Source organism: Acanthisitta chloris, unplaced genomic scaffold (genome assembly GCF_000695815.1).
Source record: "Acanthisitta chloris isolate BGI_N310 unplaced genomic scaffold, ASM69581v1 scaffold14562, whole genome shotgun sequence".
In the NCBI taxonomy this organism is placed as follows: Eukaryota; Metazoa; Chordata; class Aves; order Passeriformes; family Acanthisittidae; genus Acanthisitta; species Acanthisitta chloris.
The window spans coordinates 36,161-59,353 of record NW_008659994.1 but is presented as its reverse complement, the minus strand read 5'-3'; the positions used below and the strand labels follow the sequence as shown (position 1 = coordinate 59,353).

Below are 23,193 nucleotides of genomic sequence, written 5' to 3'. Positions count from 1 at the left end.
CATTACACCCTTTTTTTTTTTGCCAGAACTTACACAGGCAAAAACTGAAATTCAGCATTGGGTCAGACCTACATTTTTCATGACAAGTAACACCAAAGCACAGAAAAAAATTTGAAAACAGTTAAGTCCATTTTATTCTTTCAAGAAAAGACACTCACCCGACAGAAATTTTTGTAGCTCCACTAGAGTCAAAGAAGCCATGACAATTTTGAAGACCTTTGCCACTGAACTTACGGAATATGAAACAAGTCTGAGAGTACAAGAGCACTTTAGTGTCCTCAACTGCTGACATTTTCCTGTAGCATCTTGCTATTGGAAAGGCATATGTTGGTTCAAAGTTGGAAGATGACTGTTAATGTAGATCTGCATTCTTAGGAGTAATGCACATTTCCAGGTATTGCAGCAATTAAACATGTTCAGCACACCTTCATAGCACCCTTTCCTTTTATATCTGTTGTGCATATATAGGCATAGGTACCATTTTAAAGGGTGGTTGGGGAAATAAGGCGAAACCTCCTAGATGATTAATCTTTTCCTTTTCGATCAAAATGCAGATGTTCTCTGTCTGTAGAGCATCTCAGCCCCTTGTCCTTTCAAGTTATACATCTACTTTCGTTTTGCTACTTTTTCAGATAAAAGCACAAGGGGTCAGTGTTGTTGCATAGCAGTTTCACTAAAAGGGTGAAAAATGTGCTTCAGAGATTTATTTATTTTAATATGGCAAGTTCTGAGAGGAGCATGAGCTCACAGCACAGACCAAAACTGGCATTGCAAGCCATAATATTTTAGTATAATCTATGCATCTACCTATAAAAGCAGAATTATTAAAGGACTTTTTTTCAATTTCAGTGTTAATTAAGAAATGGTTAAACTTAATGTCTTCTAAATATTATATAAGTTCAACTTGAAGTTGTAAATAAACTACAGAGGTAGAGGGAGATGTAAAGTTAGGCAGAAGGATCAAGGTATTATGATTATTCGTTATTTTTTACATCAGAAAAACATGTACATGAAGATACAGTAGGATGAGTACATCATTCACTCCTTTTGTACACAAGTATGAATTCTGACTCCAGATCTAGATCCACAGCTTCGTTTTGACAGCTGGGCTATCTACTGACTAGTCACTGAGAGCATCACCCAACCAGAGATTGAAGTGAAATAATTTACATAGAGAAGGACAAACTGGGGACAAGGAAAATTGTGTTCAGCCTGTCTGTTGTACTTGTCAAAAGCATTTCTCTCCATTGCATTGTATGTTAAGGTCTTGGAGAATAGTTGACCTGAACTGCTGCTTCTGTTCTTAAAAATACCCTATAGGTTAGAGCAGGAGCAGTGACAGCTGTAGGAAAGCAGAGTCATAGCAGACCAACAGCTCTTAACAGGTCACCATGTTCTAACATGACCTTTTGTCACTTCAACCATTTCAGCTGACTAGTGGCATGCTTTGTATGTCCATTTGGCTTTGTTTTCTATAATTTGAAAGTCCTGGCTGCTTAGGAGTAGTTACTAAAAACTTAATAGACAGAGATAAGGTCTCAAAATAGGGAAATTCCTCCCTTGGATGGCATGTCCCTTTTGAAAGTCTCAAAATTACCACTGTTAATTTTGGTCTGAATTGATACTTCACCTGAAGGATATAATGTGAAAAGTTCAGAGAAGAGTTTTACCTCCCTCTCTAATAATGTTTGTCTTCAAGAAAATTAAACATGTGTACTGTTGTGCATCTAACTACATGTATGGCCCATGAAAAGGGGCGAGCATTCACTTGTGTGTGACGTCCTGAGAGTACCTTTCTGACTAATCAGGATTAGAATAATTCATAGATGACTTTGCAGAAACATTGCAAAATCTTTATTCTTTTCTATGACCTGTAGGAACAGTGCTCAATGTCCGGTATATTAAGAGAAACCTATCAGACCTCTGGCACCTCACAGTAATTCTCCTCTACTATACTCTCTGAGGTGTGTGGAGGGAAACCTTAGCCTCACAGTTCATTAGGAAATAAAGGCCATTTACATGCCTATAGGTATTAGCAAATATGGAAAACCCACCTTAGTACTCTAATTGTTTACTTTGCAAGATGCCTGGTTACACACATGATATTTAGGACAGAGTCAGTACTTTCATGCTTTTGGCACAGTTCTGCCACTTGTGACCTGTTTCTTACCTACCATATTTTTGTTATACTGAACTGTGGTATTTGCAAAGTCCTATAAAAAAAAAAAAGACTATTTGAGCATCGGCACCTGTGGTATTGCTACAGATACAGAGTACATTTGCCTGTTCTGCATGTAGAGAAACCACAGCTCGCTGGATACATTAGCCTAGTGTAAACCCAAACTAGTGTTTTCTGCAGGTGCTTCAGTGGGTCTTAATACTTTAGGTTTGGGACTAAGCTGTCAGCAGCTTCTAGTTTAGCCAGCCTTTGGTCCCAGTGTCCTAGAGTATACAGAGAGAAAGCCTGCACTGGCCTGCAAAACACTGTGTAAGCATACCTAAAGATATGAAATGGCCTTCTGTGTAAGGTCAGTGACCTGCAGAAAGATGAATAATGCTGTTCTCAGCTAGGTTTCCTTTACACTTTCGCTTCAGTTGAATTTTTCATTACTATGTTATTCCTAGGCTGCTAGCAGTGTAAAGTATTATCCTTTATTGCATTTTTTCCCCTTTTATATCTCTGGCAAATGCTGCTGTTGGTCTCAGATACCGTCTCCTTGGCATTATTAGTAATTAATTCTTCATTGTTGTTTTAGTACTTGCATGAGATAACATAGGGTTTTGTTTGTTTCCTTTTCCGGGTGTTAGACTCGGAATAACTTTGAAAGCACTAGGCAAGAAGTGGAGAGACTCATGCAAAGAATGAAATCAGCCAACCAGGATTACAGACCACCAAGTCAATGGACAATGGAAGGCTATCTCTATGTGCAGGAGAAACGTGAGTACAACAGATACACCTTTTGATTTGATTTGAAAGGCACAGCAATAACTGCAAGAATGAGGAAATGGTTTAGTTAGCAGGACAAGACAACAGCTCTGTGTTTGAATGGCTGCAAACTTATGCTATGGTTGCTTTCCAAATAATTGAGAGGTTCAAAAGAAAAATAAGTGTTTGACTTTTCAAAAAACACTCAGTAGCTACGGTCAGATGGAATGGTGGTCCAAACACTTGTAAGCAACTCAGCTCCTGCCCTCTGGGTCCTTGTGGGAAGGTCCCTGCTGTTGGCTGCCCCAGTGGCTGATTGGTAGCAAGCTCTGCTCTGTCTGGCTGCCCTGTGCCTTGCTGCAATCTCCCAGCATTCTGCTTTGGTGCTGCCTCCCAAACCCTCCTGTCTCCTGTACTTTCTCTGCCTGACAGGGCCTGCAATTCAGGCATCAAGAGCAACTTCCACCTTGTAGAAGGGATCTCCACTGACACAGCCACCTTAAGATTAAATGAACCTGCACTTAATGAAAGTCATCTAAATATAGTCTGTCCACTTGTCAAAATAGCTGCATATCCGTACCTAAGTTTTATTAACTTCATGAGACATGAGAATGAAAGTCATGAACTAAATCAGGGAATAGAACTAAGTTGTCATTAAGTGTCTGGAAGTACTTGAAAGAGCCTGACTAAACTATGTTATGAATGAAAACAGAAGCAGGAAATATGTGAAAAGTCACATGAGAGAATTGAAAAGTATCCATCACCTGAAGTATCAGCTGCCACTGTTCTACACTCTAACCAGTACAGAAAACCGAGCCAAGCTAGCTGTGTTAGGCAGAGCCGTGAAAAAACCCCAGTAAAATAATTTTTATCGCTTGGATAGTGAGATTATATATTTAGTCATTTTTCTATTTGCTGTGGAATCAGACAGACACTGGAAAAGTATATAATAGTACTCTGATACAGTGTGCACATCCTTGTGCAAGTTTGACCTTCATGCAAAAATTAGTAAATACAGCTTTGCACCTCATGTCTCAATCTAAAAATAAGTAGAAAGCATCTAGATATAGAATTTCCGTGTCAGACTTAACACCACTTGACCTAAGTTTTGAAGCTACCTTATTCACTGCTCCCCTCTTAAATGTTAACTAAAGAGAAACTTATTGAATGTATGTTAAAGTGTATATATGGAGTTACAGATATTTGATTTTCCAGAAAAGATATGAAATTAATCCTTATTCCATATGTAAGCTAAAAGAAGGAAGCCTTCATGCTTATCATAGTTAGCCTCAGCTGCTTTTACCCTCAGTAGCAATGAAAGTTTTAAGAAGACACTATGTCTTAATTGAGTAATAATCATAAAAGAAACCTGTGTTAAGTGGAAATTACACTGAGCCCTGCTAATGGGGGAGGGAGAAAAGGAGCAAAGCAGTGGGCACATGCTGTGCTTCATTAGACAGTGAGAGGCCAACTTGACATCCTCTTACTGAAAAGAAATTTGTTGATTAGTTTATTCTAGAGTAAGAGTAACAGGGACTGTAACCGCCGTGTCAATGGTGAAGGTACTAGTTGTATATTTTCTTGTCCTACAAGTTTACTTTTGTACAGCTGTGATTCTATACTCTCTTGGCAAATTGAGGGCAATTAATGTGTGCTATTTTTGATAGTAAATGCTTTATATGTATTTATTAATGATATGCATGGTGGTAAATACAGATTTTGGGAAAAAAAAATGGCACTAGGCCGTAAATCGTTTTCATTCAAATGTATGGTGGGGAGTAACAAACTAAAAGTTGCAACATACACGTCTGGCTACAATTTTTTAATTAAAAGAAGCTGACTTCTAAACTCATCTAAAACAGCTTTGAGAGTGCTCGTCCTTCTTATATATTCTAAAAGAGGTAATGGATTACCATCAGAGGAAAAACTGATTCAGCATAGTTGCAGATTTTCTTCCACTAAGTGAAAATACCTTAAAATACAGGAACAAACAACTAACTTCTGAGGGTACATAACCAGTTGACTTTTCAATTCGTGGCATTAGTTTCCTACAAAACACAGGCAATAGGAGAGTTTTCTTGGAGTGAACGTAACAAACTGTAAATTTCCACATCTATATTTCTGGATTGCCAGACATCCAACATACATGACTGATGCAGTCTCTCATATGGTCCCATTTAGAAGGCAAAACCATTGTATCTATAGTAAAACTACTCGATTTGTTTTCAACACCTTCCATTTTTATTTAGCTCTTTACATTTAGCAAAAAAGCACAAACAAAAACCCCTTAAAATATGTATTTTTAAGTGAGAGCTCTTTCAGTTAAAAAAGAATTAAAGTCCATATATACTGTAGTTTGAAAAAGTTAATATCATGTTTCTCCCATGAGTAGCTGTGTTTGAAATTGGAAAATCACATGTGGGTTCAAAAGTGTCATCTAGTCCTTTCCTATCCAGAATTTATACAGCAGTTATAATGCTGCTTCTATGTATCTATGTATGTATATATGCATGTATGTATGTATGTATCTATCTATCTGTCTATCTACCTACTTACCTACCTACCTGCCTATTTTGCTTTAACACCTCCATAATGCTGTCCAAGAGGAAAGAAATGCTTTTCCTTCTTGTTAGCTCTTCACACAGCCAGTGTGTTTGGTCTCTGCAGCTGAGAATGCAGAAACAGTGTCAATGGTAGTAAAATAAGTGGGGCTGTACCCTGCCACTGAGACAGTGTTGCACAGAATACCCCACCCTCCGTGCTAAATTTCTTATTCTCAAAAATGAAGATTTTTCCAAGTTACTACGTGTTACATAGTCACTGTGAATGCTGCCAGCAGTGTTTCTTAACCAGTGCAGGAATAGCCATAATGTTCTGGCCCAAGGGGGAGCAGTCACACTGCAAAAACCTGATTTATCCTGTCCTCTGAAGTGCACCACCCCTCCACATGTATCGGTAAGAATCTGGGAGCTTGTGTTGTTCTCTATGCTTTAGTAAGCTTTTTTCCCACCCAGAAAAATGTGGGACATCTTAACTGTACTTCTAGGGTGTGGAGAGAATTCCAGAAATGGTAGGGAGGATTTACTTCATGTCCTCACAGCAAGGAACACGTATAAATGCCTGTATCTAGGCTGCATTAGTGAGCCAAGTTTAAAATACCATTGAGCTTAAACTCAAGAGGGTTTTGTGTTTAGATTCACTAAAGGTTCACAGCATTGCCTGAACAAAGCTCTGAGTAATCCAGGAGTAAAAACATCTTCTGCATCAGAGATCCTATTCTTTGCAGTAGGATTAAGTAGTGTGGTGTGAGCTCTCCAGGATAAAGCACACATCTACTTCCTTGGGGGTTGTTGTAGATTTTGCTTATGGCTATCTAAATGGAAGACAAGTGAATCCCTAAATACAGTGTACTTTGGTATTGTGTTTGTAGCTGTCAGTTTGTGGACGCAGTCAGTTGTGTGCCACTGTTGCAGCTACTCTTCCCCAGCAGGACCCCCTTCAAGGCATAAAAGGCCGATGTTTCTTGCTAAAGGCACCACCTCTGCCACCCAGCATTTTATCTCTCATTTCTAAACCAGTGTTGTTTTAGAATGTGCAGCTCCTTTGCTTTCTTTTATATAAGGAAATGACGTGTCAGTGTCCAAACTACCTAAGGTTAAATCTGTCTCTGAGCCAATGCCATTTTACTCTCTCCCATAGGGTAACAGGTAGAAGAATAGCCTTCCTATGATACTGTGAAAAGCGTTTGTTACCTTCAACAAAAACTCTGAAAGAAAAGGAGAATTCACTCTGATTTTACGACTTCATCCAGTTTTCTGTATAATACCAGACTTCAAAGTTTCCCTCAGAGAAAGGATGCGATACTGAATTGTGTTTCAATCAAGTTGATAGAATCTTCAACTGTATGTCCTAGGCAGAAAAATCCTGAAGTTCTGTTCTTTACTGTTTCTTGCCTGTTTACCCTATTAAAATGCAGTTACCCATCCAGTTGCCGAAGAAAATCAGTCTGCTGGAACTTTGTTGGGCAAACTTATCAAGCTGCATATTCAAATTAAAAAATGAAGGGAGTTTTAGATTTTGTAGGCTACACATGGATGCTGCTACATTTAATTTTTCTACTCTAACTCTCAACTAAAATAGTAATAAAATGCTAAAAGAATTACCTTTAATACTATCTTTCTTTACTCTAGGACCTCTTGGATTTACATGGGTGAAACATTACTGCACTTATGACAAAGGAACAAAAACATTTACCATGAGTATAGCTGAAACAAAATCTGGTGGAAAAGTGGTGAGTTGCATATGTACATGAAAACCCATATAAGCTGTATATTCCATCTTTTATATTAAGCATTCAAGAACTGTTAGAAGAAAAAAATGTTAACACAGCATAAGGCTTTTCCTAGATGAAGTAGTGCATGTCTTACATAGCATAGGTAAATATTTAAGTAATATTGATTTTAAAACATATATAAACCACATAATAAATAGCTTCTCTAACATGGTCATTGCAAATGCATAGGAAATCAATCACATTTGCACAGAATCATAGAATGGATGACATTTGGAAGGGGACTCGGGACATCTCTAGTTTAAACTTAATGCAGGGTCAACCAGAGCAGGTTAGTGAGGCCTATGTCCAATCAGGTTTTAGATATCTCCAAGGAGGGAGCCCTCTTTGAGCATCCTTGACTCAGTGTTTGACCACCATAAAAAAGCTTTTTCTTAAGTTCAGATGGAGTTACTTATATTTCAGTTTGTGCCTGTTGCCTCTTGCCCTTTCACTAGGCACCGCTGAGAAGAATCTGACTCAGTCTTCTTTACTCCCTCCCATCAGGTATTTGTAGATAAATCACTGATATGATTCCCTCTTCTACAGGCTGAAAAGTCCCAGCTCTCTCAGCCTTTCCTCATGATAAGTCAGAATTAAGGTTGGAAGAGACCTTCAAGGTCATCTAGTCCAGCTGTCAATGTAGCTCCACCATAATCACCCCTGAACCATATTCCCAAGAGCCATATCCAGATGCCTCTTGAATACTTCCAGAGATGGTGACTCCACCCCCTCCCTGGGCAACTTATTTCAATGCCTAACCACTTTTTCAGTGATTTTTTTTTTTTTTTACCTAATCTGAACCTCTCCTGGTGGTTCCCTCTTGTCCTTTTACTTGAGATATGGCAGAAGAGACCAACCCCCACTTCACTAGAGCCTCCTTGTAGGTAGTTGTATTCCAAGTCCTGATCACCTTTGTAGTCCTTAGTTGGACTTGCTCTAGTACATCATTGTCTCTCTTGTACTGGGGAGCCCAGCACTGGACACAGTACTCAAGATGTGTCTCACCAGTGCTGAACAGAAGATTAGGATCATCGTCCTCCACTTGCTGGCTATGTTCTGCCTAATGCAGCCCAGGAGGCTGGTGACCTTCTCTGCAGCAAGGTCACATTGCTGGCTCATGATCAACTTGTTCCCCACCAGAACCTGCAAGTCCTTTTCTGCCAAGCTGCTTTCTGTCCTGTCAGTCTCAGCCTGTCCTGGTGCCTGCGCTTATTCCTATTCATGATGATCAGTGCTGGCCCCATTATTGACCCCTTGGCATACCACTAGTGACTGGCTGCAGGTAGGCTTCTGCTGTGAGCTCAGCAGTTCAGCTAGTTTTCAGTCCACCTCACCATCTAGCCTGTATTTTACCTGCACTTGTCTATGAGGATGTAGTAGAAAACATCCTGCTATAGTAGGATGCAGTGTCAAAAGCTTGGCTAAAGTTGAGATAAACAATATTCATTGTTCTTCCATCATAGACTGAGCCATTCAGCACATTGTAGAGAGCTATTGAGTTGATCCCGCATGATTTTCCCTTCATTAAATCAAGCTGACTACTTCCAGTCACCTTTCTGTCTCTAATAAGTTTGGAATTGCTTTCTGTGATTATTCACTTTATCACCTTCCCAGGAATAAAGGTGACACAGACTGGCCCAATATTAGGAAACCTTTCTTCACTAAAATGGGTTATCGAGCACTGGAAAAGGCTGCCCAGGGAAGTGATTAAATCACCAGCCCTGAAGGTCTTCAAAAGACATGTAGATGTGATGCTTAGGACATGGTTTATTGGTGGACTTTTCCAGCCTAAATTGTTCTATGATTCTATAACCTTCTCCTTGCTCTTCTTGAAGACAGAAGTGATAGTTGCTTCCTCCCATTCCTCAGAATCCCTAACTGTGTCAACCTTGCAGCATTATAGATAGGTCTCACAGTGATGGTGGCCAGAATTAGGAGTTAGTCATCTTTATTCCTCAAAAATATTTTTATCTGTGTGTGAGAGTTGGCAGAATTACATGATTTTCATCCTAACATGTAATCATCTTATATATGCAGATGTTCATAAGTTTAGAATTTAGGGAATTTTCTGAAATTTAATGATTAAATAACAAATACGTGACATAAAGCTATTAACTACACGTAGTCTTACTTTATATATGGAAAAAAATACTTTATATGTTCCTAAATAATTTTAATCCCTGTCTTAAGACATGTTCTTTGGACTGTTCATACAGTTAAATTTAAGATGTGAAGCCAAGGTATATAAGCATATTGCCTGTGCTAATTCCATTTTGTTTTGTTTTGTAGAATGGCCTTGTCACAAGCTCACCAGAAATGTTCAAGCTAAAATCTTGCATCAGGAGAAAGACAGATTCGATTGACAAACGTTTCTGTTTCGATATTGAAGTATTTGAGAGGTTTGAATTGGTTTTGTTGTGTTAACAATTTGAAAATAGTTGCAACCAGTATATAATAATTGTTCCTGTAGTAGGAACACATATTTACCACTATCTTTATATGCAGACAAACTAGGCTTTCAAGAGCTAGTGCTTTGTTCAAACCTGGTTTGCTAACAGAATTCATGCATTGCTTATGTGTTGTCTTAACTACATTATGTTTGGCACACAGATACAAAATGGATTCTTACAGAACCTATAGCAAAACTGAATACCCTCTTTTAGAAACAGATAATGAATATTTTTATAAATACTAATTAATAAGCATAATCTGTACAATTCTCAATTTCTTTCAGAAATGTATGATAGCACATTGTATTTCTTTCCCAAAAATTGCATCTACAATTATTTTTCCACTTACTCCTGGATATTACAATTATATCAGATAGATGAAAATAGCTTTCTTGTATTTAAAGTATACGGACACAGTGCTTTGTAGAAGTATTTTTCCCAAGCTTGGGAATAAAGAGAAATATTGAATTATTTTTTTCTCTTAAAATATGATATACAGAATGACTCTTATAGTTCTTCTCTTAAAAATATTTCATTATTTTTACCAAACTTTTAGAAAACAGACCTGGTCTATATCTAGCTCAAAATTACTGTGTTATGTCAGAAGCTATCAACTTCGTCTAACTTCTGTCTCTCTTTTATGTATTCCCTTAATGTCAGTATGCATTTGGATTCTGGTTTTGCATACTGTTTGAGAAAAATAATAACTTCAGTGATTGTGTATGTTTTTGACAGACCTGGAATCATCACACTGCAAGCTTTTTCAGAATCCAACCGAAAACTTTGGCTTGAAGCTATGGATGGAAAGGAACCCGTAAGAATATTTTTTGTCTTTTCTTTCAACAGTTTCATGACATACAGATTAAAGAAAGAAGCTAGTATACATTTCAGATACTCTGCTGTAACACCATCAAATACATTCTTTTCTTTGTGAGACACTGTTGCAAGTACACAGGGAAGATGGGTACAAAGTAGAAAAGTAGAACTATTAATTTAAGCCTACATTTGTATATTATTATGTTATGTTAGAATATTTAATGTTTAAGTAATATGATAGCATATTGTCTATTAGGTTTCATGGTTCAGGTAACATATGTGAAGTGGTAGTTACTGCAGTGGTAAAGAGTGAACATCCTTTAGGCAGGGTAATAGAGTAAACAATTAGCACCATCTCAAAAGGCACTGCAGAGAGAAAAAAAAACATGTTGAAAGCTATGAGAGGGAGGCTTGTCTGAGTTTTCTTCCTACTGTTTGTTTGCTCTTAAAGTAGTCACTAAATGAGGATGATGTCAGATATGTATCTGAGGGGAAGAAAATGGTTGGTCAGTTTTATGTTATGGATGAGTGTTTTTGCATGCTGCTTGCTTGACTGAACCAGTACAGAAATTAGATAACTGGCTGTATTGAAATGTAACCCATTTGGTCTCTGCAAATCTGACTTCTAATGCATTAGTTGCCTATGGTAAGCAAGGGGCTATGGGGCAGTAAGAGTCAAGAAAAGGTGAAAGACAAGGGTGACATTTCCCTAGTAGCAACCTAATGCACAGCATGTTGCAACTACCAACAAACCTGGCACTAAAGAATTTAAAGCATAAACATTGCCTTGTTGCATTGTTGTTGTTTGTGTTTTTGTTCACAGATCTACACCCTGCCAGCCATTATAAGCAAGAAGGAAGAAAGTAAGCTCTTTATTTATGTTGAGTTGCCAAATATTGATAGATTTCCGTAGTGTCTCGGCTTCTTGATATATGTGTGGGAGAGAGATATTAATTATTCACAGAACTGATCAGGTTGGGAAGGACCACAGTGGGTCATCTGGTACAACCTCCCTGCTTAAGCAGGGTCATCCTAGAGCATATTTTATGGTTTCTTTCTATTGCTGTGAAATAACTTTGTTGGATTAAATGATTGGGTTACACAAAACCATATCCTAAGTTATCTAAACTGTGAGACAACCTTCAACTTTTGTGTTCCTATTGGATAAAAAAATTGATTGCCTCCAAAGCTACAATATCTTTAAAATTTTTAAGAAGTTTCTATCAGTAGTCTGTACACCTACATTCCAGTGTGTTGAAATGATATCCTCATATGGAGTCATAGAATCATAGAATCAACCGAGTTGGAAGAGACCTCAAAGGTCATTGAGTCCAACTCTACCATTGTTACTAGACCATGGCACTAAGTGCCACATCCAGTCTCATCTTGAAAACCTCCAGGGATGGGGAATCCACCACCTCCCCAGGCAGCCCATTCCAATGCCTGATGACCCCCTCTGTAAAAAATCTCTTCCTAATATCCAACCTAAACCTTCCCTGGCAGAGCTTGAGTCTGTGCCCTCTTGCCCTACTGCTGGTTGCCTGGGAGAAGAGACCAACCCCTACCTGACTACAACCTCCTTTCAGGGAGTTGTAGAAAGTGGTAATGTTCCCCTGAGCCTCTCTTTCTCCAGGCTAAGCACCCCCAGCTCCCTCAGCCACTCCTCAAAGGACTTGTGCTCCAGACCCTTCCTCAGCTCTGTTGCCTTTCTCTGGACACACTCCAGCACCTCAGTGTCTCTCCTGTCAGTAGGGACCCAAAACTGAACACAGGATTCAAAGTCAAGCTTCAGCAGAACCAAGTACAGGGGAGCAGTCACTTCCCTGGTCCTGCTGGCCACACTGTTTCTGCTACAAGTCAGGATGCCATTGGCCTTCCTGGCCACCTGAGCACACTGCTGGTTCATGTTCAGCCACTGTTGACCAACACCTCCAGGTACTTTTCCATCAGGCATCTTTCCAGCCACTCTTCCCCCAGCCTGTAGTGCTGCATGGGGTTGTTGTGACCCAAGTACAGGACCTGGCATTTTGCCTTGTTGAACCTCATACAATTGGCCTTAGCCAATCACAGATTATTAGTTTTAGGTGTAAATGTGCCTATGAGACATACATTGACTAACAAAATGAGTGTATTTATAGATATGATGAGATTTGTGTGCATAATTATATTAACACTGTATAACATTTGTTATTAATATCATATTAACACAAATATGTAAAAATAATTTAAATGCATATGTGTCTCAGAGGGAGAAATATGTCAGATTTCGACATATATCTTCATAGAAGGTGTATTTGAGACTCTGAGAATGTGGAATTTAAGACACCACATCTGTTTTTTTATATGAAAGTGTTTATTTTAACGGTGATAAATATGGTTGTTTAAGGTCTTCTTTATTAGATAGAGCAGTGGGCATTGAAGACACAGAATTAACAAGAAATACATTCACTCAAAATAAACTTAGTAATGAAAGTCAATAGCAAAGATTGTTTTCCTATGTTACTATTTTATGAGCAGTTTTGTGCATGTGCAAGGAACAAAGAATGTCATTGAATTAAAACCAATGAATGTATTCTGCTCATAATGTAAGTCCTGAACTCTTAAAAGCATTTTTCTCATGAGAGGGGAGTACAGTAATCTTCTTTCAAAGCAACAAGCTTTCAGCTGTATGCTTAGAGGGGCTACTGATTTCTGAGAAAGACAGAAGAATACTAAGCTTCTGATGATGCACTAATTACTAGAAAGTTGGATTTTGGATGCTCAGGATATATCTATGGAAATACTATTACAAAATGAGTCTCATAATCTCATGGATAAATGTGTATCAGCCCTTGACTAATGTGAATCTAGCTAAACATGGAGATTTTGTGTATTGAAGTTAGAAAGTAATTATCTGTTTTCTTTTTTTTATAGTGTTCTTAAATGAAGCAGGTTTCAACTTTGTGAGGAAATGTATTCATGCTGTAGAAACAAGAGGTGTGTATTTAATCACAAATTATATATTATTATGTTTTCTTTTTCTGAAATATTACTTCAATTATTCCTACATGTTTTGCAGCTGTGCTTTGGAGTGTGTTTATCATTTGGTTTGGACTTTTCATATTTTATCTATGTGCTTTATGCTCAGAATTGTTGCCTCAAGTTCCAACAACAGTTCTTAACATATTATTTAAGTGGGTTTTTAAAACATTTTCTCCAATTTTTTTTGTTGATTAGACAGCTTTATACACAGTTGCACACACCTTGAGTCTTTAATTTGTGTGCACTGAATTATGGTTTTTTGTGATAAAACTGTAGGGAGTCTCAGCTCCCAACTTTCGCTTCAGACGTGAAACTTGAAGACCCAAAAGTGGCAGCAGTACTCTGCTGGTGCATCTTTTTTTTGCAGACCATAACTCCTATCATTCACTCATTTTGCACCTGGTTTATTCATTTTTTTAAAGATTTAGCAACTTATTTTTGATAGTGGGAATGCACAAAAAGGAAATAATAATCTCTCTGCTGATGAGATGATATTTTACAACTCACAATAAGTTTTATATTAGCCCCTTCCAAATGGAGAGGTATGCCTGTATCATTTCCCATAAAATGAGGTATTGTCAGTGTGCAGCTCTCTTCTAATCCAAATGTGGTCTTTCTGTGCAACTTTGAGCTCAACATAAAGTCAGTTTCTTAGCCAACAGTGTTATGTATACTTTGAATCACTGCTGACTCAGCTTGCATTTTTTGGCAGGGGGGTGTGGGGTTGGTAAGAAGAGGATTTCAAAACAATACACCTAAGTTACCTTAGTGAGATCAGACTTTGGAATGTCAGTTTCAAAGGAAAAGTAGACAATTTTTAAATGCTAAGCCTTGAAGTGAGGAGAGTGCAAGACATTTAAATCCTGCTGATTTTAAAAGGCAGTTAAAAACAGTATCACTGAAATACTCAAATACTGTATTATGAATGTCACTCTTTAAATATTATTTATTATTATTATCTCTGCTATTAAAAGAAACCCAACCATTGTAATTTATGGATAACGTATGGGTAGCATAAATTCTCAACTGATATGTTGCAATATACAGTATATGTTTTTTATTTTCATATTACAATATGTACAGTCATTTCTCCTATAAATGTTAATCACATCTTAATTGGAAAGGATGATGATCTGAGCAAACATAGATGTATAGTAACTCCACTGATGTCTAGGTAATATAAACCTGTTGATGTGTAATGTATTTAAAGACTGCTTTTGGGTGTTGTTTTTCACTTTTCCTAGCCATCACCTTTTTGTTTGCTAATATGAATCACAGAACCACAGAATAATCAGGGTTGGAAGGGACCCATGAGGATCATCTAGTCCAACTCCTGGCCCTGCATTGGAAATCTCCCATAATCACATCATGTGCCTGAAAGCATTATCCAAACACCTCTTGAATTCTGTCAAGCTTGGTGCTGTGACAGTTTCCTGGCTGCCAGGGCACACTGTTGACTTACTCTGTTGTGCAGAATCTGGTGCTTGCCCTTGTCAAACTTCATGTGGATGGTAATGTCCCAGCTCTCTGATTTCCCTAGGTCTCTCTGCAAGGCGCCTCTGCCTTCACGGGAGTCAACAGCTCCTCCCGATTTTGTATTATCTGCAAATTTACCTGATAGTCCTTCAAGTCCTGCATCCATGTCATTTCTGAAGTTATTGAAGAGCACTGGGTCTAAGATGGAGCCCTGCAGAACGCACTGGTGACTGGTTGCCAGCTGATGTAATGCCATTCACCATAACCCTCTGTGTCTATGCTCACCCATCGCCCAGGGTGTTTGTCCAGTTTTATGCAGGACATTTTATCCATAAGGAACTTGTGAGAGACAGTATTGAAAACTTTACTGAAATCTAAAAAGATTACATCAACTGGCTTCCTGTGATCATCTAGGTGGGTTACCTTGTCATTAAAGGAAATAAGGTTTGACAGGTAGGACTTTACCTGCATGAAGCTGTTCTGGCTGTGTCCAATGTCTGCATTATCCATTGGGAGTTTTTAGATACCTCCCAGGATAATCTTTTCCATGATCTTACCGGGTACAGAAGTGAGGCTAACAGGCCTATAGTTACCAGGGTTATCCTTCCTGCCCTTTTTGACAGGGTCATTTCTGTACAGAAGGGTTCTGTTAATGTAAAATTATGCTTAGTGTATAGTGTGGTGTGGATTCAGTGGAATGCATTTGTTAATATCCCAGAAGAGATTTCAGGGTAAGGCAGTACTCAATAATGTAATGGTGCTGTTTTCCATAAATACACTTAGGTGTTTTGAAAACATACACCAAGGATGCATCAGCGTATATTGAAATAACCTTATTTTCATTAGTTTCATTTGCTTGTTTTCCCAATGTAGGTATTACAATCTTGGGGCTGTACAGAATAGGTGGTGTAAATTCCAAGGTGCAAAAGCTGATGAATACCATATTTTGTAAGTATCTGAAATGAACCTTTGTCAGTGTGGTCCCTTTTGCCTTAACTGCTGTGCTTGGAAGAGTGTGTCATAATATTTACAATTTTGTATGTGCATTTGCTGCCACTAAATTGAATTTACAGTCTTAAAATGAGTGATTCATCTCTCGTTGCTTGTGTGCAGTAGTATTCACTTCTGCATGTTATACATGAGCAAATTGCTAATAAAAATGCATTTCTTTTTTTAGCTTAAAGTTCTATTTATTGATATGTATTTGGCATGTTTCAGAAGTTCTCCAAAGCTTAGTTCCATAGCATGTCATGACTCAGCTTAATAGACAGTTGTTCCATTCTTTCGCTTTTCTTGCTAATTTGGCTCTCTGATGCCTGTGTTTGCATGTCTAAGACAAATGCAATACTAATTCTCTGTTGACTTGGGCTTACTTTACACTTTGATACAGTGCATAAATTTAATATTTACAGTTACTAAATATGAGTCCTAAATTTATTTTATTAATACTTTGACAGATATTAAAATATTCAAGTTGATCTGATTGATAGTTTGGCTACTAAGTAATTGCTTGAGCTAAATGGCTAATCTAGTAGCTTCTGCTTTGCTGCTTTTCTGGTTAGTGTGTTAGTCAAACTATAACATGATCATAATTCAAATTTCTACCAGCCCCTAAATCTCCTCCTGATATGGATATTGATATGGAACTTTGGGACAATAAAACAATAACGAGCGGATTAAAAAACTACCTCAGGTAAGTACGAACCTAAACAATCTCTGTATTCCTTTTCTGGCCCATTAGTCTTCTGCTTTTTAGTATCATATTACATTTCTTGTATCCATTAGCATGGTAATAATTGAGTATATTGTTATCCTGCCTAATATCCCTGTGATTATTTGTGATAATACTTTCTACCTTATTAAGATAGTCCTGCCTTATGTGGCCCTAAATTTGTCAGCATTTACTTAATTGCATGTTTTTATTTAAAAAACATTATGTTAACCACAAAGCATGTTACGCTCAGTCTTTTGTTTGTGAATCCCTTGTGTACCGTGAGGTTTCATGACATGATTGTTGAAGCAGAATAAAAATCCCAGCAAAAGCATAGGTTTTTATCTTACACTGTTAGTATCTTCACAAATAAAATATTCCTCCCATTTTTGCTCTGGAAAATATGCCTAGGATTTAAAGTGGAATGCTCGTGTACATGTCATTGAAAAGACCGTCTCTGTTTAAATAAATTTATCATACATCTTCAGAAGCACAAATCATTGTAGATTCTGTGTTTGTGAAATTGGAAGATGAGCTAGCAGTAGCTGTGTGTTTGTGTCCATAAGGCAGCTCACAGTCTGCCTTTCAAGGGATCACCCTTCTAGGATTTCTCAGAGCAGAGTATCAGTCCCAAATGTCATCATGTTTTTGTCTTTCTTGGGCAAACAATTGCTTCTGCAGCTTACTGTGTCATGTCTGCAGCTGTATTTATTCCTATTCTACAGTATGGAAGATAGGAAACAGCGAGTCTCTGTGCTGAAGTCAGTGCCAGTAACATTTCCTTTATTAACTTGCATAGCGACACCAGATTCGACTCAAGTTGATTTTCAGACTATGTACATGACTAAGTTGTATACTACTTATAATCAGTAATAACTGAACTGGGTTTCCTAAACCCGGTAGACATTGTGCATATGTTGAGGGCTATCATAATCACACTCATAAAACTGAAAAGATTTTGAATCTTTTAAAAATATCCTTTTAATATGCTTTTTTACAAACAGGTGCCTTTCAGAACCACTGATGACTTTCAAGCTGCATAAAGATTTCATTGTTGCTGTTAGTAAGTAAAGTGATAAATACACTTTCATGAAAGTAATTTTGTTTCTAACCCTTACTCTCTTCAGTCACTATCTTTACTTTTCTCCTTGGTCTATTATTCAGTGATCCAGCCCTCAAAACAGAGAAGTCACACTCGATGAAGCTGTTCAGTGGTTTGTTCTGATCTTTTTAGTGGTTCTGTGTGACTGCATTCTGCATGAAATTTTGAACCCTGATTTAGCTGTTTGTTTGTTTTATATAGTCTGATAATTCTTTTATAACATTCATCTCTCTCATCAAGGGACCTTTATTTTCCTAACTTGCCTTGAGAAATTAGAGGGAGTGATAATTATCTCCTTTCCACAAATAGAGTAATTAATTACATACAGAGATAGCAGAAATTGTTTTTCTAATGACTTCAGTTTAGCATTTGAAGTTATTTCCTCATGTCATCTTGCCTTGATAATAATAAAAGGCAGTTAAGAATTTTAGGTATTTTAAATATCAAGGAGTAAAATCTTACATTTCACTGAAGTGACACATCAGGTCAATATTGCCATTAATTTAGCTGGTTCCAGTATTAGAGGTAATTGCTTTTGGTGAGTTGTTTGAAATACAGATTTCAGAGTGTAATAAGTATAATCAAATTGTCCTCATTTCATAGGCTAATTGTGTTTGGCTCCTCATAATGCACGTGTGTGTTAGTGTACAGGCATTGATGCCTTTTGTAGTCTCTTCTTAGCACATGTTCTGATTTATCACAATTTGTTTTCTGTTTAATAGAGTCAGATGATCAGAACTACAGAGTTGAGGCAGTGCATGCACTTGTGCATAAGTTACCAGAGAAGAACAGAGAGATGCTGGACATCCTTATTAAACACTTGGTCAAGTAATTATTTCTGGTTTTTATCTTTAGTTTTATTGTAAGATGTGAATATTTCTGCTTTAAATTTGTCAGTGCCGCTTAATCCATTCTCTGTGTTGAAACAATGCCACTTGAAATTGCATTTCATTCCTATAATGCCATTCTCCATGTGCTTTGAATAGTACACACCATAGAAACAGAATAAAAAAATAATATCATAGTGACTCATCAAGATGGCCAACTATGTTTATAAAATAAACTCAGTCAATGGTTTAATTCATGTTATTAATTACTACAGGACTTGTCACTAATTAAATGTATTAAACATCTAAAACTATGCCAAGGTGGATGGAATGTGCTGATTTGAATCTGTCTTGAAGTCCCACACTGTTTCAGGAATGAGAGTATACTAATGTGATACTACTTGTCCTTCATGCTTGATCTTTTTTTACTTTCTAACAACTCTGAAGTGTAGTATCATTTGAAAACACTAGTTTGAAGTATTATTATTTATATTTATGATATCTGTATAAATGTCCTGCTTTTGAATCTTCCTTGTTTCATCAGTTTCTCTGGGAATTAATTGTCAGAGGAAAAGATTATGCATTTCTTTTAACCAATGGCCTTTTGTCTTCATTGAATTACACTTGGTGTGTGCTGTGAGACAAAAGAAGACAAGTTTTTATTCTCTTGTGGCTCTCTATCAGTAGTTTTGGTTATATCCCATTATTGCATTTTATTTTATCCTGTTTCTGCATCAAATGTTATTTGTGTAAGTTTTTGTAAATCTTTGGTTAGTATTCACTGGTATTTGCTGAATACTTTTTAGTATGTATTATTCTTTCTGATTTAGGATGCTATATTCTTTTTAGTACATTGATCAGTGATCTGGAAATGTGAATAGTGAAAGAGCAGCTGTTCAGATAAGGCTCACCTGACAGAGATCTAGAAGACATAAGAGAGGAGTCCATATTGTTTCCATTCCATTCACTAAATCCCAGTTACTTTGCTCTTTTAATCATAGCTTGAGCCGCAGCCTGCAGTAAGCTGTCTACAGTGGAGCCTAATGCAGTTTTGCTTCCTCTTATAGAAATGAGAACTTTGAAAATTTCTTTGACAGGAAATTATTAAGCCCTAAAAAAGTTACTTTTAGCCCTTTATGTCATTAGCCACTGGAGAACTAACATGATAGCAAACCACTGGGAATGCTTCCCTTGCAAAAACTGGTTAGGCAGGCCCTGTGTCTCATTATACATGTGGTGACACAGCAAACCAGATGAAAAATGTTTCCTAAGTTTCCTTACTCATGGATTTGTTTGATTAACTAAAAAAATACAACATCTACTCCTTTATAACCTTCTAAAAAGTGAAAACATTTAATGAAGGATTAACAATTTTGTAAAAGCTGTTGGTCTGGACGCCCTTAAAATTAGAGAGTAGGAACTGACTTATTTGTAGGCACAACTAGCATTAGGCAAGCATTAGTTTCTTGACCTCTTTTCCTGGCCTCTTTATTCTCCCTGTGATTGCAGATACAATTCCAAAGAAAAGCATACCTTTAGTATTCCCTTCTTTAATTGTTCTCTTTAACTCTTGCCTATCTCATCTTTCTTGTGATTCTCATTTCTGATAAATGTAATCTTAGTTTCTTTACTGAATACTTTCAGTAATTTTCTTTCTAGTGTTCAATTCACCTCTTCTAATTTCTCATGTAATTTGCCAGCTGTTGTTATTGCTAGCAGTTCTAATGAGACCGAATTCAAAATTAGTCTTGAGTTCATTAGTTATCTTTCTTCCTCATCTTTTTCCTACCACTGTGTGGAGATTTTTCAATTTTATGAAAATGGGAAAATGCAAAAAAAAAATTCCAACATCTTTCTTCTTTTGTTCGAAATCCGCTTTCAAAATGTACATCCTTTCCCTATATTTCTTGTAGCTGTTCAATTCCTTTATGTATGCTTTTATATCTAGGTGAAAATGCTATACCTTTAACTATGGATTATAAAACAAGGATAGTATTTTCTCTTGGTATAAGTCATAAGGTTATTATGTTTCTGCCTACCTTGACTTCTGTGTATTTTCTCTTGGTATAAGTCATAAGGTCATTATGTTTCTGACTACCTTGACTTCTGTATCACTGTGCAAAATTAAATATGTTCTAGATGATGTGGGATGTAGATCATACTAAAAACAAACAAACTAAACTAGCAAATCCTGAAAAGCACTCTGGAGAGAGGTGATACTTCATGGACACATAGTCTGTCAGTAGCTAGGCAAACATGGGAAGTTTAGTATTATTTTCACATAGGTAACTCAATTTTGTTTTTAAACCTACCTAGTCAAATTATCTGTCTACTCTAATGAATGAATCGTTCTTTGCTATGATTTAATAACACAGTACTTTTCTATGGTAGATAGTTGGGAGTCTGCAATTTGGCAGTATCAAAAGTTTGATGATGATATATCAAAGAAAGAGATTTTGAGGAGAAAGCAATGGCACCTCAATGAATGCCCTACAGCTACCTAAAATGCATGATTACTTCGGCCTGTGCCTGTGCAGTAGCCCAGCAACAATAGGACTAGGTCAGGAGAAAGTGGCTATCAAAATGATCCATTTTCAGCCTTGGGTTCTTTCTCTTTCGCAAGAAATTGTGCCTTTGAAATGCTTTGTACAAAGCCCTTCCTGGTTACAATATTATTAAATTCACTATTTCTTTTGTTAACCAAGCTACCAAATTTGTAACCAAGGAAACTCAAAAACCAGACAAACACTACCTTCTCTCTTATAAGACTAGAATATTTGTGTAAGAGACTTTACAGTTACTGTGCAGTGCTAAGCACAGTAACATTGCAAAGGGGTTTTCTTGAGGTTTTTCTAGCAAACATAAAGCTGAGTAATTCAACATTCCATTTTCATTAAAATACTAGTGGACTTCCCAAGTGCCCCTTAGTCATCTAAGCCAAACATAAGAGAAAGTTGGATTAATATAATTGGTTAAAAATGTGCTTTAACAGGGGAGTCATTTTCATGATATGGCTTCCAAATAATGATCTCTGCCAATGTGTCTGTCTGGGGTAACATTTTGGAAAGCTCCGAGATACCTTAATGAAGCAATATAGAAAACATGTAAGAAGATAGATGGTTTTTTTCCTGCAGTTATCATGCTGTCTCCAATACAAACCCCTTTCTCACATTTCTCCTGCTGCTTGATGTAAATGGAGTACTAAAATGTTCCTGTCCCAACTATGAGGAGAATGATATATAGGTTTTACTGTTTCTTAATTTTAAAAGGCACAAGACTTATTTTAATTGTGTAGGAAATGGCTAAAGGTGCTCAGCTTGACAATTGTGGCAGATAGCAGTGAGAAGGAAGAAGAAAATGTGAACACATGCCTCAAAAACTAACTCTGTTTGGTAACAGTTTCATTAAAATTAATCATTAAGGTAATTATAAAATCTTGACTTGGCATGATGTTCCTCAGACATAAGGCAATAGGACAGCTGTAACTGGGAAATCACTGGCAGTTATATGAAAGGATTTGTGATGATACAGTTTTTATTTGGCAAATCATACTTGCAAGGAGGGAAAAGGGGCATTGAGGATTACTGATTGATGCTTTTCATTTTACTATCTGATAAATTATTGGAAAAACTAAGTTTCTGAATTCTACATTAAGAAGAAAGACAGAAAAGGTAAAGTAAGTGATAACAGACTATACAGAAGTAAAAGGTTAATATATTTTAAAGCCAGGAAATGTCACTATGATCATCTAATGTTACCTATCCCACAGAAACAATGATTTCACTGAACCCATTGATCCTGTGTTTACAACATATTGATAAAGATATCCTATTACAATTTAAGTGTTTTCAGTAACTAAGTTTCTTTCCTTTACCTGAAAACTAAGGTATATGGTTGACCTCCTTTATTACATAGTATTTTCAGCCAATCCAACATAAAGTATTTAAGTTTATGTATAATCATTGGAGAGAGATAGGTGTCTGCCATAAGATTCCTAAACTTTAGGTAGTCTGGACCTCCAAATATCTCCCTATCAGATATGTGAGGAGCTGAAATACTCGAGGAAGACATGCTCATTATTCCTTAAGTTATTGTAGGATAGGAGCTTTAGTGGAAATACTGTAGTTGTACTACAGTGTATTTTGACTCTAGTAAAAGTGACAATTTTAAAAATGTGTTTAAAAGGGAGCCATGAACTTGGAATCTTTTTTAAGAAGTAGACTTAATGGGTTTTTACCTGTTGAAATTGTAGTTTAGCGCAACAATTTAATTGCATATTGTTTGTGTTCATTTAAAGGGTATCACTGCACAGTCAGCAAAACCTAATGACTGTATCCAACCTTGGTGTTATCTTTGGACCAACTCTGATGAGAGCCCAAGAAGAAACTGTGGCTGCTATGATGAACATTAAGTTTCAGAATATCGTCGTTGAAATTCTGATAGAGCATTACGAAAAGGTAGAAAGAAATTGTCTGACTGTTTTGTGATGAAGTGGAACTAAAATCTCATTTTAATTACCATCATTAAGTTG

The 23,193-nt window shown here is 37.0% G+C and overlaps 1 protein-coding gene across 1 annotated transcript in view; it reads left to right on the top strand.

Annotated features, from left to right (window-relative positions):
* The window catches only part of ARHGAP42 (Rho GTPase activating protein 42), a gene marked incomplete at its 5' end in the record, with an annotated part of 65,664 nt that overhangs the window by 28,864 nt on the left and 13,607 nt on the right, over positions 1-23,193 (top strand). The window contains 11 exons of the mRNA XM_009069638.1: positions 2,809-2,938; positions 7,117-7,217; positions 9,549-9,658; positions 10,445-10,523; positions 11,349-11,388; positions 13,439-13,501; positions 15,896-15,970; positions 16,631-16,715; positions 17,738-17,796; positions 18,558-18,663; positions 22,960-23,119. Coding sequence (XP_009067886.1) covers positions 2,809-2,938; positions 7,117-7,217; positions 9,549-9,658; positions 10,445-10,523; positions 11,349-11,388; positions 13,439-13,501; positions 15,896-15,970; positions 16,631-16,715; positions 17,738-17,796; positions 18,558-18,663; positions 22,960-23,119 — 1,008 coding nt within the window. The remainder of the gene's footprint in view (positions 1-2,808; positions 2,939-7,116; positions 7,218-9,548; positions 9,659-10,444; positions 10,524-11,348; positions 11,389-13,438; positions 13,502-15,895; positions 15,971-16,630; positions 16,716-17,737; positions 17,797-18,557; positions 18,664-22,959; positions 23,120-23,193) is intronic.